The sequence below is a fragment of the Cibotium barometz genome, chromosome 18, assembly GCF_041138505.1.
Source record: "Cibotium barometz isolate CiBa-2024 chromosome 18, ASM4113850v1, whole genome shotgun sequence".
Classification (NCBI taxonomy): Eukaryota; Viridiplantae; Streptophyta; class Polypodiopsida; order Cyatheales; family Cibotiaceae; genus Cibotium; species Cibotium barometz.
Window position 1 is genome coordinate 43,094,886 of NC_141063.1, and position 13,288 is coordinate 43,108,173.

A 13,288-nucleotide genomic window follows, 5' to 3' on the forward strand; every position below is an offset into this window, starting at 1 on the left:
ACGACCCCCACGCCAAGCCCCCTACCTCCTCCCACGCGACTGAACGAGGAGCTCGCACGGTGGAGGTGGCCGTCCAAGCACACCTCCCCCTCCCCGCCTCCCCCCGAGCGGCGACGGTGGGGCGATCGTGCCACCGCGGTCGGCTGAAATGCATCGACGGCACCGTGCGACGACCAGCCGCAAGGGTGATCAACGCTCCCTCTGATGCACGCCATCGGCTAGGAACAGCTTTTGCGGTCGGCTCACCACGCGGCGGTGCCAGTGTGTCAAGAAAGGGCTTGCAAGAGGGGAGCGGGACGTGTGCCCCTCCTCGATCGGAATCAAACGCATGGACCTCAGATCAGGCAAGGCTACCCGCTGTGTTTAAGCATATCACTAAGCGGAGGAAAAGAAACTAACAAGGATTTCCCTAGTAGTGGCGGCGAGCAAACCGAAAAGAGCCCAGCTTGAAAATCGTGCGGCCTCGCCGTGCGAATTATAGTCTGGAGAGGTGTCCTCTGCGAGACGGACTTGGCCCAAGCCCCCTGGAAAGGGGCGTCAGAGAGGGTGAGAGCCCCGTCAAAAAGCTCAAACCTTGTCACTCCACGAGGAGCCGTTCGACGAGTCCGGCTATTTGGGAATGCAGCCCTAAGTGGGTGGTAGATTCCATCCAAGGCAAAATACGGGCAAGAGACCGATAGCTGATCTTGGTGTTGGACAGCAATCTCCTACCACCATTTACACACTAGTCATATTGCTTTGCCAATTGCACGAAACCTAGTATTTCATGCCCGCACTAAAGCATATTGAGACTCACTATCATTATGTCAGGGAAAGGCTCCATGGATTGACTTGGCTTATGTGCCTACACATGCCAATATAGCAAATGGGTTTACAAAGCCTCTTTTGAGGGAAAAGTTCGATGCTTTCCGCACAACTTTGAGCTTACAGTCTCTACTAGGGTAGTCTGCTACACCTTGTCTCCGTTCACACCATTCACTTGAGGGGGGTTTGTTGGTCATGACCATTCGGCCACTCCCAGCAGCTAGTTGAGGTGTAAACCCAACTTACTCACGAGCACTTTTTCCATGTGGCTGGACACAGGTCCGCTTGTGAACACACTTATGTGTGTTGCCTACCTTGCCCTAAGCTTTTAATGTACTCATTGTACTTTTGTACCTTATCACAATAGAGTACTTTTCCAACAGCCCTCTCTCTCACGTTTCTTGTTCAAGATCACTGTGTGTGTGTGTGTGTGTGTGTGTGTGCGCGCGGCGCGCGCGCGCGCGTGTTGGTGTACAGGCAAGCTCTCCCCAACCCCAACAGATACCTCATAGGCTTTCTATGTGGTTTTCTTCTTCTTGGCCAGGTGATCATGGAGAATGTGGAAGTTTCTCCTTCCCCGAGCAGAGAAGTTCCGAAATTGGGTCCTTTGTCAGAGAAGATCCCTGGCTAGACAACACCACATAATAAATCATGGAAGTCGTCTTAGATTGCTCCATCAAAATTGCCATAGCAACACATGCCATACTTTTTAGTTCATCAACAAAATTTAGATTCAATTTAGAATTGTAAGCCTTTTTTAAAAACCACTCTGAAACATGTTTGTTTTCACAAGGTTACATCTCAAAAGTCTTATTTCCTTCAACTCGATAGAAATCAAAAACCCCTAAGGTCTCTTATAATCCTGATGGTAGAGGGGATATGAATCTTATGCACAGCAAGTAGTTGTTGGAGATGGGTAACCTCCTCACAAAACCTCCCATTGTCATAAGGTACGCCCATGTATGTAATCCAATAGTAGTCTACCACTCCAACTCTTTCAAGCTCATGATAGATAATTACATTCTTCCCAACCATCCTAAACTTCCAACTGGAATTTTAACTACACGTTTAGTATATTGGTCATCCCAAATCTTTGTCCATCGTTTCCAAAGATGATTGTGGAATAGCTCTAGTTCCTAGTCCAAGATTCATTGGGTACATCGAGAGCAACTAGGTTTGTTGAGAGCGACGAATGCCTTCTTAGTAACCCATTATCTCATTGTAGAGATCTTTGATCGAAGTATCGCTAGGTCTTCTAATCATAATTGCCTAGAATTTCATCAAGAAAAATTTAGTTTATAGAGAAATCTCAACCTTGTCAAGTCTTGGCTTTTATATCACTTGTGAGATCCCTACCTAGTTGATCTCGAGTCCAACTTGGCACGACTGGGGAATCTCCTCAGGTCTTGGAAGTCCATTTCCAAGCCCAAGAGGGCAATCCAAACTCAAACCTTGAAGACACCAAATTCAAAACTATTTTTTTCATTATAAAAGAAACATTAAATTTGAAATATGACTTGCACAAATACATCAACTTGAGATGTAACTACATGCTATATTTATACATCATGTCAATGCAATAACAACTTCTAATTCAAGCTTTGAAGACAACCATATTCACAAGGGAAAAGTACCAAACTCATCTAGCCCACCCAATCTCGGCCAGTTCATTAACCACCATGCTTTTCCTCAATTTTCATTCGACACTTAATATCAAGGTCAACCCAACCAATGAGCACGACACCTAGTCGCCGCTTCACTTGAGCACTTCTCACTAAGCCTAAGCACCGACTAGGCCGCTTCGACACATCTCACCCATGCAAGCCAAAGGACCTAGAATCCAGAGTGAGGCATAACCTAGAACCACCTCACCAAGCTCATCGAGTTTTCGACAAGACCTGTTTTATTCATGTCATTGGACGGCAATCGTTAGATGTATACATAAATTCTTGATATCATTTGGGATTTAATAAAAAACCATAATGAGATTTCAACAATGTGAGACTAAATTCAAATTACTTAGACACGCTTTTGTTTCCAAAATGAGAGAAACATAGACACACCCACTTTTAATAGCATTTGTCCTTACCAGATATATGTTAAAACTTAACCTTAAGCCTGACTTGTTTTTTTAATTAACTTTTAATGTATACATGCACCTTCCATCTAGATTAATTAAAAACTAGAATAATATAATTCTATTTATCATTACACAAATAAAAGCTAATTTTCTTATCAAATATAAAGCATCTCAAATCATTTATCTAGCATTTACAATATTTTAGAGCAATTTAGGAGGCCAAAATAGTTTAATTGTGAAAAATTAGACATTTATTAAATTAAATTACCTAAGAAAGAATATAATTTAACTCATAATAATACTTAAAGAAAGATTAAATAAATGAAGGAAAAGATGAAAGAAACTTGTATAGGTGGCATATGCAAATAAAGTTATTGAAGCAAACTTAAGGCATAAGGAAGGGGTGTGTGTGTGTGTGTGTGTGTGCATATATTGAATCCACCTTTCACCTGCAGAGGTTGATCCAGGCCAAGATATTTGCAGGTCTTCACATGAGCATGACACTATCACTCGGCCTGGTGTTGGAAGTGTTGTAAGATTAATCATCGAGGCACTCTAACCCTCTTGCCAACTCAACTATGTCAGATCCAACCCATATTAAAAAGCACATGCTTAAAAGTATTTAAAAAAGGAACAAAAAGTTATTTGTCATGTGCACAGTGTGTATCTACCGCGTGCTACACGCACACAAGACTAGCTTCGAGGTTGGGGAAGCTTGGAGCTAGGCAAGCTGATTGGCGAGTTGAGTTAGGGATAGACTAACGAGCGGGCACCCAAGTGTGGATGCCCGATGATCGACCAAGAGCCTGTAAAAGGGTGGCCAAGGTTAGTCATTAGTGATATAGAGTCTCGCGTGTCTTTGTGAGGGCTCTATGGTCAGGAGCCTGGATCTAGTGCAAACGTGCACCTGCTTCATGCAGCCGAGGCCTGCAGCAGTCTCGAGGCCCGCAAGGGTAGCTTCGTGGCGGTATGGGACGTCACGAGGTAGAGATTAGTCGGTACGTCCATCTAGTTAGCTCAGCTCGTGGCTCGGTGGGGACAGCCAAGACTTGTGGGCTTGCCCACGACTGTCAAGGTTGGGAGGTGACTCAGGCCTGCACCCCCTTCATGTTTGTATGGTTTGTTTGCAGGTTTCGAGTCTTGTACTAGGAGCGTTCTACGAGGAGATCCTATGGGGATTTGACAGTGGTATCAGAGCAAGCCTCGAGTCGGTAGGTAGAGAAGATGAGGTCAAAGAAAAGGTATGAGTTCGAGAAGCTTGCTGTTTTTTCAATTTCAGCATGTTGCTTTTGCATCGTAGGAACCCGTGGTAAAGGTTTGGTCTTGTATGGGTTGTTTGCTTTGCAAGAAGAAGGGTTGTAGGTATTTCAACTGTATGAACAGTTATAAGAGAGAGAAAAGAAGAAAAAGCCAGTCGGCTGTACCTTTTAGTGAGAGAGAGAGAGAGAGAGAGAAGTAGCGCAGCCTTATGTGCATAGAAAAGCCACACGAATCTGTGCCTAGTCAACCTTTATGGCTGTACACGTAGGCAAGTGACTGGCCTTGTGCAGTCAGGTGGACAAGCGCACATAGGCAGGCGGGCCGTATGTAGGCAGTCGGGCCGTATGCGCAGCCAGGGCAGGTGGTCAACTGTACTCGCAGGCAGTCCATGGGACAAGTGCACGTAGGCGAGCTGGTGCGCAGGCAGGCGTAGGCGGCCAACTAAGTGCGCAAGCGGCGAATCCTTACACGAAAGCAGGCGGGTACACGCAGGCCCAGTGACAAACAGGCGACGTTAAGGCACGTTGAAGTAAATCGCCCAAAAGCAATCGTGGGTGGTGGTTTTTTTTTAAATGATCAATTTAGCTTTTGCTATTTTTTTAAATAAAAAAACAAACCGCCATGCGATGCTTTGCTTGTTTTGAACCTTAGAAAAGGGTTTTTAAGAAAAAAAAAACCCCATGCTTTGCTTATAAGTGTTTTTTTTCCAGAAAAGCAGGATATATATATATATATATTTTTTTTTATTTAACCCAAAAAAAAACACACAAAAGCAGAAGCTAAGTTAGCTTTTGGGGAAGCCTATATATTCCCCTTAAGCGGGCTTCTTGCCACACCTCTCTCAAGCTCTCAAGCTCTCTAGAACTCTCCTTGTGCAAGATAAATATTTTCTCTCCTCTTGCCCTCTTCAAGATGTCGACCCAAGAATCCGAGTTGGAGCCTCTTCCCGAACGTGAAGACTTGCCGGCTACGGAAGCCACGATGGCGATCTTTTCGACAATTTTGTCTCAAAATCACATTTCCAAGAGTTTAAAGTTGCTCTCGAAGCTTCTTCCTCGGAACGTCAAGCACAAATCGCCGTGTAGATGCAGGCTTTACAGAACTCCATCTCTTTGTTGACCACTACCCTATCTACTCTTTCGGGTATGGATACCTTGGCATCTGCTTTAGGCCCCAATATTACTCCGAAACAGTTTGGGGGCGAGCAAAAGCAGCATACCAAGGAGATAGTGGACACTTGGCTACATAAGTGGCAAGTCCATTTTCACTTTCATCCATATGACGATGGAAAAAACATCCAATTAGCAGCAGGTTTCCTCTCAGGCAAAGCTTTGCTTTGGTGGAAGGAACTCAACCCTAAACCAACGACTTGGGTACAGTTCAAAGACGTCTTCAAGAAAGAATTCCTCAAGAAAGAGGATGACTATGATGTTGTTGACCGGTTTACTACTTTGACCATGACCTCGCAGAACCTCACTTATGAGGTCTATCTCCAGAAATTTAGGGACTTGCAGATGAAAGCTACGAAGATGGATTCCACAACTCTTTTGGGTTTCTTCGTAGCCGGTTTACCCGACTCATACCGTTTACAGGTTAAAAACAACAAATGCAAAACTTTGGACGGCTCGTATCTATGATGATACAATTGTCTCTTCCAAGTATAAACCCGTTACTGAGCAAGGGAACAAGCACAAAAGGAAGTTCTCCACACTGATGGCTAGCACGACAGAAGGAAAGTCTTCGGACCAACCTTCGGAGAATTCAAGTTCGACCCCAGCGAAGAAGAAACGTCTCCTTAAGGCTTTGAAGCTCAAGAAGGAGAGACATTGCTTCATCTGCGAAGAAAAAGGACATATGCGTAACGAGTGCCCGAAGCAAAAGGATGCAAAGACAAACGCAGAACCCAAGCCAAACGCAGCTAACCACTTGTCTTTGACACGTACGTCAATTACTGTACTTTCTTGCCCTAGTACATGTTCTGATTGTATGTTCAACTCTAAAGTTTTTGGCTTGCATGATCTTCTCCAAGTTTATGGAGAAGTGAATGGCCGTAGAATCCACATTCTTGTAGACCCTGGCAGCTCACACAATTTTGTTAATTACAAACTTGTGCAAAAATTGGGTCTTGAGGTCATACCTATGAGGTACGCCTACCTGCGGGTCGGCAAGTATGGGATCGAAAGGTGGAGACGCTACCGATCCGGATTCAAGACTACAAAGATACTCTGGAATGCTATATTATGCACCTAGAACATGTAGACTTGTTATTAGGGATCGAGTCGTTTAAGACTCTTCAAGTCCAGATAGATTGGTCTAGTTGTATTTTTTCTTTTGAACATAGGAACACACAGTATAGTATTTTAGGTCATTGTATACATCCCTCTCAAGGACCTCTTGTAAATACATTTGATTTTGGTAATATAATGGATTCTTCTTTGTATATTGCTTTCCATTGTGTATTGATTCCACTTTCTTCATTTCTCATACCTTCTATGGATATCAATGAATTAAGTGTATTTGAAAGCAAAGAATTACAGAAGATACTTGATTCATTTCAAGATGTATTTTCTAAGGAACTATCACCGGGCTTACCACCTGAAAGGGTAGTAGATCATCGTATTGACCTGATCCCTAGTGCTCACCCTGTTAGTATTCCACCTTACAAGATAAGCCAAGCTGAGAAAGATGAGTTGGCCAAACAACTCCAAGATTATTTGAGAATGGGCCAAATGCATCCAAGTAAATCACCTTGGGGTGCACCTGTGTTGCTTTTAGGAGAAAGAAGAAGAACACCTGGAAAATGTGTATAGATTACAAGAGATTGAACAAGCTGACAATTAAGAATCGTTATCCTCTCCCTAGATCAGATGACCTGATTGACCGGTTAACCGGAGCGAAATATTTCAGGAAGATAGATTTACGTACTGGCTATCACCAGATACGTATTCATGAAAGGCATGTCGAAAAAACCGCCTTTCGAACTAGGTATGGCCATTACAAGTTTCTCGTATTACCTTTTGTGCTAACCAATGCTCCAACCACTTTCCAACAAATGATGAACGATCTTTTTCGTGAACATTTGGAAAAATTTATGGTTGTGTTCCTGGATGATATTTTGATACATAGTCGTACTCTTGAGGATCACGTTATCATGATTGTCTTGACTATTTTAAGACCAGAATCGACTATATGCTTAATTAAGTAAATGTGAGTTTTTCATGACAGACATCATTTACTTGGGACACAAGATCACTAGAGATGGATTGAGCATTGACTATGACCGAGTTCAGAAGGTTCCGACCTGGCCTATACCGCGAACAGTGAAACAACTTCGTTCTTTTCTTGGTTTTGTTTGTTTTTCTTCGAAAATCTATGCGGGAGTAATCTCAACTCACACTACCGATGACCGTCTTGTTGAAAGCTCGTGGACGTAAATCAAATCAGCCTATCACTTGAAATAACGATCTGGATATGGCCTTCAGACTTTTAAAAGATAAAGTCAAGGAAGCACCTATCTTAGCATTACCCGATCCTAGTCGGCCTTATGTTCTTAAACTGATGCCAGTGACTATGCCATCGGGGCTACTCTATTAAGATGGTAGACATGTTGCTTTTGAGAGTAAAAAGCTAGACGACACTCAATCTCGTTGGCCAACCCTTGAGAAGGAGCTTTATGCTGTGATCCACGCTCTCAAGGTTTGGAGACATTATTTATATGGCTCCAAGTTTTTGGTATTGACTGATCATCAGTCAATCAAGTATGTGTGTGATGCAGATGATTTGAGAGGAAGGAAAGCTCGATGGACTGAATTAATGCAAGATTTTGATTTTGAGATTCGTTATAGAAAAGGGTCCATGAATAGTGTTGCAGATGCGCTTAGTTGAATTAGAGAGGTCAATACTTCGTCGTTCACCGAGATTTCTACTAATTTATTTCCGTCGTTGAGAGGGCTTTGCAGGACTGATAGTTATTTTGGTCCATTTTGGCAGAAGATCCAAGACAGGAGCTCATTGATTGACCAAGACTCAATGACTGAGCAGCCTACCATTCAGGCTCAGGAGGTCAGTGGATGATTCGGAATGATTTACTATTCCGTAATGACATAATTTGTGTACCGCAGATCTCGGACATTACGTCCAAGATTCTTACAGAGTGCCACGACGCCCCTTCTGCTAGACACCCTGGGGTACACAGGACCTTATCATTAGTGAAACACACTTTTTATTGGCCAAAGATGAACGGGTAAGTAGAAGGTTTTTTTTTTTCCGAGAAAAGATCCTTTCATTAGTTATATAAAAAACGCCCGTAGGGCTACAAAAGATCTCTCCTGCTCATAAGAGAGACGCGCTGCATATGCCCGTATGCGCCAATCCGGGAGCACATCTGCAGGGTCTAGGTCAATATGCCACTTTCGAGAAGGGGCGGCCACTACCCGTATCCTTTGAAAGGTGCACTCTGCAACCAAAGGCGACTCCACCTCCACTCTCTGAAGTCTGCCCTTGTCCTGAATCTCATAGTAGAGGCAACTGCCATCCTCAGTGCAAGCTCTGACAGCAATCAGGATCTCCAACTGTGTAAAGGCTCCCATCCACCGTGGGGCCACTGGCTCGAGAGGCGTGAACCACTCCTCTGTGAGTGCCTCCTGAATATCATCCCTCATAATCAACCCCCCTCTGAAGTGACTCAACCTCTCCACCTGGATCTCCTCTGGTAGACTGCAAAAGGCCTGCCAGTCTCCAAAACTACGAGCTGGGCCTGCCGCTAAAGGCCCCAGGCTAGCCGAGGCCGAGAACCCAGCATATGACCCTGCTCTGTGCGAACCGCTGGGCTCCAGATGAGCGGCTGTCTGGCCCGCTCCTCAACACAAGAAGGAGGTCGCTGAGAGAGCCCCGGTCTCAGCAGCTCCCAAGCTCTCAGGATACTCAAAGCAAATCTGTCCTCCCATCCTCTACTGAGGCCTGTCCTCCTCATCACTATAAAGATCCAGCGAATCTCTGGTGCCCAAGTGCCTCCTGCTGGGGGCGCCCGAGCATGCAGCCGCTGCAAGAGGAGCTCTTTCCAAGGCTCAGTGCCTGGAAGCAACCCCCGAACGATAAGCTTCCCCAGTAAAGCTCTACTCTGATCGACTGGATATATAATGCCCAAACCTCCCTGAGCCAGCGGAAGTGTAATAACTGCCCATGCAACCTTTGCCCGGGCTGGCTGACCGTCCCGCCCAGACCACAGAAAGTTCCTGATCAGCCTCTGTACCTGGCTGATGCAAGAGCTCGAGAAGATCCAGCAAGACGTAATGTACCACATGGTCGCTAACAGCACCTGATTTGCCACCACCACCCTCCCAGCCAAGGATAGTCGAGCTGTACTCCAATACAAAAGCTTCTTCCGAATGCTCAGAAGAAGCGGGGCAATCTGCTGCTCAGGTGACAAATCTAGGCCAATCTGGCATCCCAAATACCGCACTGCTGTGCCTGGAGGAATCCATCTAAAACCGGGGTCCGGGCTCCATGCCGGAGTGGGAGCACTACTGATCCAAAAGGCCACTGTCTTGCGCCAATTTGATCAATGCTCCCGACGCTGCACTAAAAACCTGGAGCGACTGCTCTGCCCGAAGAAGATTGGCCTCTTGGCCATGCAAAAATAAGCCCGTGTCGTCTGCAAACTCAGCATCAAGCAGGTCCTCCCCCGGACTGGCAGCTGAAGTCCTCTCAAACCGACCTCCTCTGCCGTCAAATACATGCTCATAGCCTCCTCAAAGAAGAGAAAAAGAAAAGGGGCGAGGGGGACACCCCTAACGGACTGATCTGGTCAGCTCAAAACTCGGCCCCCGTCCTCCTGCAATCAACACCTGGCTGCGAGCTGTGGAATACAGAGCCGCCACCCCTCTGATCCATCCTGAATCAAAGCCCAGGCGAAGCATAGTGCCCTCTAAGAAACCCCAATCAACTCTATCGTATGCCTTCTCAAAATCGGGAATCATCACGACCAAGTCCTCGCCAAGAAATCTAGCTCAGGCCGTCGCCTCCCATAAAGTAAAGATGTTGTCAAGGATACTGCGCTCCTTGACAAATCCTGTATGAGTAGCATGAATCAACTCCCCCAGGAACGGCTGGATCCTCAAACTCAAGGCCTTTGCTAAGACCTTGTAGACAATATTGAGGATCGTAATAGGCCTCCAATGCCGAATATCATCTGATACTCCCTCCCCCTTGGGGATAAGATAGATCAAGCCCTCTGAAAAGCTCTGCGACATCACCCCAGTGTCCAAAACATGCTGAAAGCCCCTGCGGACGCCTGGCCCCAAAAGGTCCCAATAGCGCATAAAAAAGGCCGGCGTCGGCCCGTCCTCCCCTGGGCAACTATGTCGCGACAGGACCCTCAAGGCCTCGGCAAGCTCAATCTCTGACAGAGGCGCACCTAGAACTGTACGCACACGATCTGTGACCCTCCTCTGCACATGGGCCCACACAGTCTGTCTGCAAGCATCCCGAGCCTCAGTGGCTGGCTCCGCTGAAAGCAGGTCTCTATAGAATGCAGTGGCAATGGCTCTGATCTCCCCGAGCTCAGTAGCTACCGATCCATCCGGTCTACCAAGCTGGCGGACTCCTGCTCACGAATGACGGGGCCCAGTGATCTCAAAAAACTCTCCAGTCACTCTATCACCAAGCTGCATCCACACTGAGAGGCCTGACGACAATAGTAAAACTCATGTCTCTGCTCCTCTACCTCTCGAACCTCCTGGCGTGCCTGGCTCAGCTGGGACGCCACCACTCACATGCAGGCTGCTGCTCCTGAAGGCGCTGTAGCGAAGCAAGGCTGCGTCTCAGCCGATGCTCCTGCTCGCGAATCTCTCCCAGCCGTGTCAAAGCTGCAGCGTGCAGAAAAGAGCTAAGATTGATGAGTCCCTGGGCACACTGGCCCGCTGCATCCTGGTCAGAGCACTGACTATCATGCCAGATCCTCTCAATGTCCTCCGCGAGACTGGGATCTGTAAGTACCCTCTCTGGGATCCTCAACTGCAAGCTGGGCTCCCGTGTCCTCTCCTCCAATGTCAAGATAACTGGCGCATGATCTGAAAATGAGGTGCCAGCGAGAATGCCGACGGAGCCCCCTCGCTCCCCTAACCAGTCGCCCACATAAAAGCGATCAATCCGTGATAGATTAGTCCCTCCCTGCCGGCGATCCGACCGAGAGAAACTAAGACTGTCCAGAGACCGGGAGAAAGCCCCATGCTGCCATGCATCAGTGATCCTCAGTGACATGCAAAACCGGTCCCAAGCTGCAAGCTCCGTGCCGTGCACTGTAACATGACTGCCTCCCACCCTATCTGCCGGGTCCTCAAGCATGTTGAAGTCTCCCCCGACCCACCAATGTGCGGCCTCTGGCAATGCATCCGTAACCTGGGTCCAGAACTCTGCTCTGGCACTAGCATGATTGGGCGCATAGACGTTGAGCACGCCCAATAGCTCATCATGCATCCTCAGAATGACATACTGTGCTCTACCAGGCACAATGATCCCTCGATCCACAATGGCCTGCCGCCATACATCTGCAATGACCATGCATACTCCTCCCTGTCCACCCAAAGGACCAAACCCTACAGACCAAAAGGTGTCCCATCTACCAGGCATCACCGAACCATATCTCCGGATCCTGCTCTCACCCAAGTGGTGCTCCTGCATCATCAAAATATCAATGCTGCCACCAACCAGGCATCTCTGAAGCTCCTGCCTCAAGCAACCACGATAGCGTATAAAATGTGCTCCGCCAAGGCCCTGTACATTCCATGAGATCATCCTCATGGATGCCCTGCTGAGGTGGATGTTGTCTCAGCCGTACGGCGAGCCTTCGCAAGCGGCTTGGATGGAGAGTAGTCCCCATCCAAGCGGCTGCAAATCTGCCCACCCGGTGTGCTGCAAGAATCCCGGATCAGGCGCCAGTGGCTGTGGCCCATGGCGACTGCCTCCCGCTCTGACAAAGCAACCTCGTGTATACACACATATCCAGGGTCGCGTGCTAAGTCTGCCACTATGCGAACGACCAAATGCCGAATCCCTGAGGTATCCACACTCCCGGGATCCAAGAAAAAATGAGCCAACTCCCAAAGTCAACCTATCACATATGTCACCTCCAGATCGCTCATGTGATGAGAAAACTCAACTGCCTGAGTCTTCAAAGTGCTGAGAGCGAGCTCTAGAGTCCACTCCCGGTCGCAAGGGCCACATAGAGGGAACGAGAAAGCCACCGCTGAGTCTAGTGCCTCCTCCAACCACGGGCCGGAGGTATCACTACATGAACTCGGATGGGTGCTGGCTCATGGGCGCCCTCTGCTCCAAAAAGCCGTGTGAAGGTATAATCAAAAGCCTCCGAGCCCTGTCTAATGCCAAGGCGACTCAGCCGACTGCGGATAGATGAAATCCGTGAAGCCCTAATCGGCATAGGTCTCCTCTGTGATGCTCGAGCGAGGTCAGTGCTCAGCGCTCTCCGGACTGTAGGTGAATGCCAGGGAACTGCCAGGGCCTCCCGGGAAGGTGAGGCGGGCGGAGGGGGAGGAGGGGGAGGAGAGGGGGATGGAGAGGGAGCCGCTGCCGAAACCGGAGCGGAGACGGGAGGAGGCGATGGTGGAAGCGAGGCGGTGGGAGGGGACGGGGGTGGGGGGGTGAAGGAGGGGGTGCTGGCATCTCTTGGTCCTCAGTCGTCGCCACGGGGGTCTCCTCCTGGAGGGGAGAAAAGCTCTTCCTCACGGGAACCCAGTGAGGCTGAGACTGTGGCTGCTGCTGCAGCAGTCTCTGGGCGTGCTGCTGTGGCTGTCTCCCTCGGCGGCGCCCCTATCCAGGCTGCCACTCCGAGGCCTCTGTGGCCTGCGCAGGTGTCCCGGAGGCAGCCTGCCGAGCCGAATCTATGGGCGGGCAATCAGTAGCCTGCTGCTCTAGTGAGGGTCGGGGTCTCCTGCGAGGGCAGGCCTTGGCCAGATGGCCGACCTGCCTGCAAATGAAGCACTGATTCGGGAGCCCCGAGAACTCCACTCTCTGATCTATCCATCCCCCCCCTATCCTAGGTAGCTGAATGACCTTAGGAAGGGAGGAGATGTCAGACACCAACACTCTGACCGAAGGTAGCCCAGCTGCTCTGGCCACCACTGAAGC

The 13,288-nt window shown here is 48.1% G+C and overlaps 1 protein-coding gene across 3 annotated transcripts in view; it reads right to left on the reverse strand.

Moving 5' to 3' along the window:
- The window catches only part of LOC147629382 (tagatose-6-phosphate ketose/aldose isomerase, putative (Mog1/PsbP/DUF1795-like photosystem II reaction center PsbP family protein)), a 54,389-nt gene that overhangs the window by 6,790 nt on the left and 34,311 nt on the right, over positions 1–13,288 (reverse strand). The window contains exons 8-9 of one of the 3 annotated variants that reach the window (XM_086812623.1): positions 3,334–3,399; positions 2,271–2,702 (exon numbers count right to left, since the gene is read on the reverse strand). The exons of 1 other annotated variant lie outside the window; for it this stretch is intronic. In XM_086812623.1, the coding sequence (XP_086668749.1) occupies positions 3,372–3,399 (28 nt within the window). In that variant the 3' untranslated portion in view covers positions 2,271–2,702; positions 3,334–3,371. Of the gene's footprint in view, positions 1–2,270; positions 2,703–3,333; positions 3,400–13,288 lie in introns of those variants that run through there. One more of the 3 variants, XM_086812622.1, reaches the window with a different exon arrangement.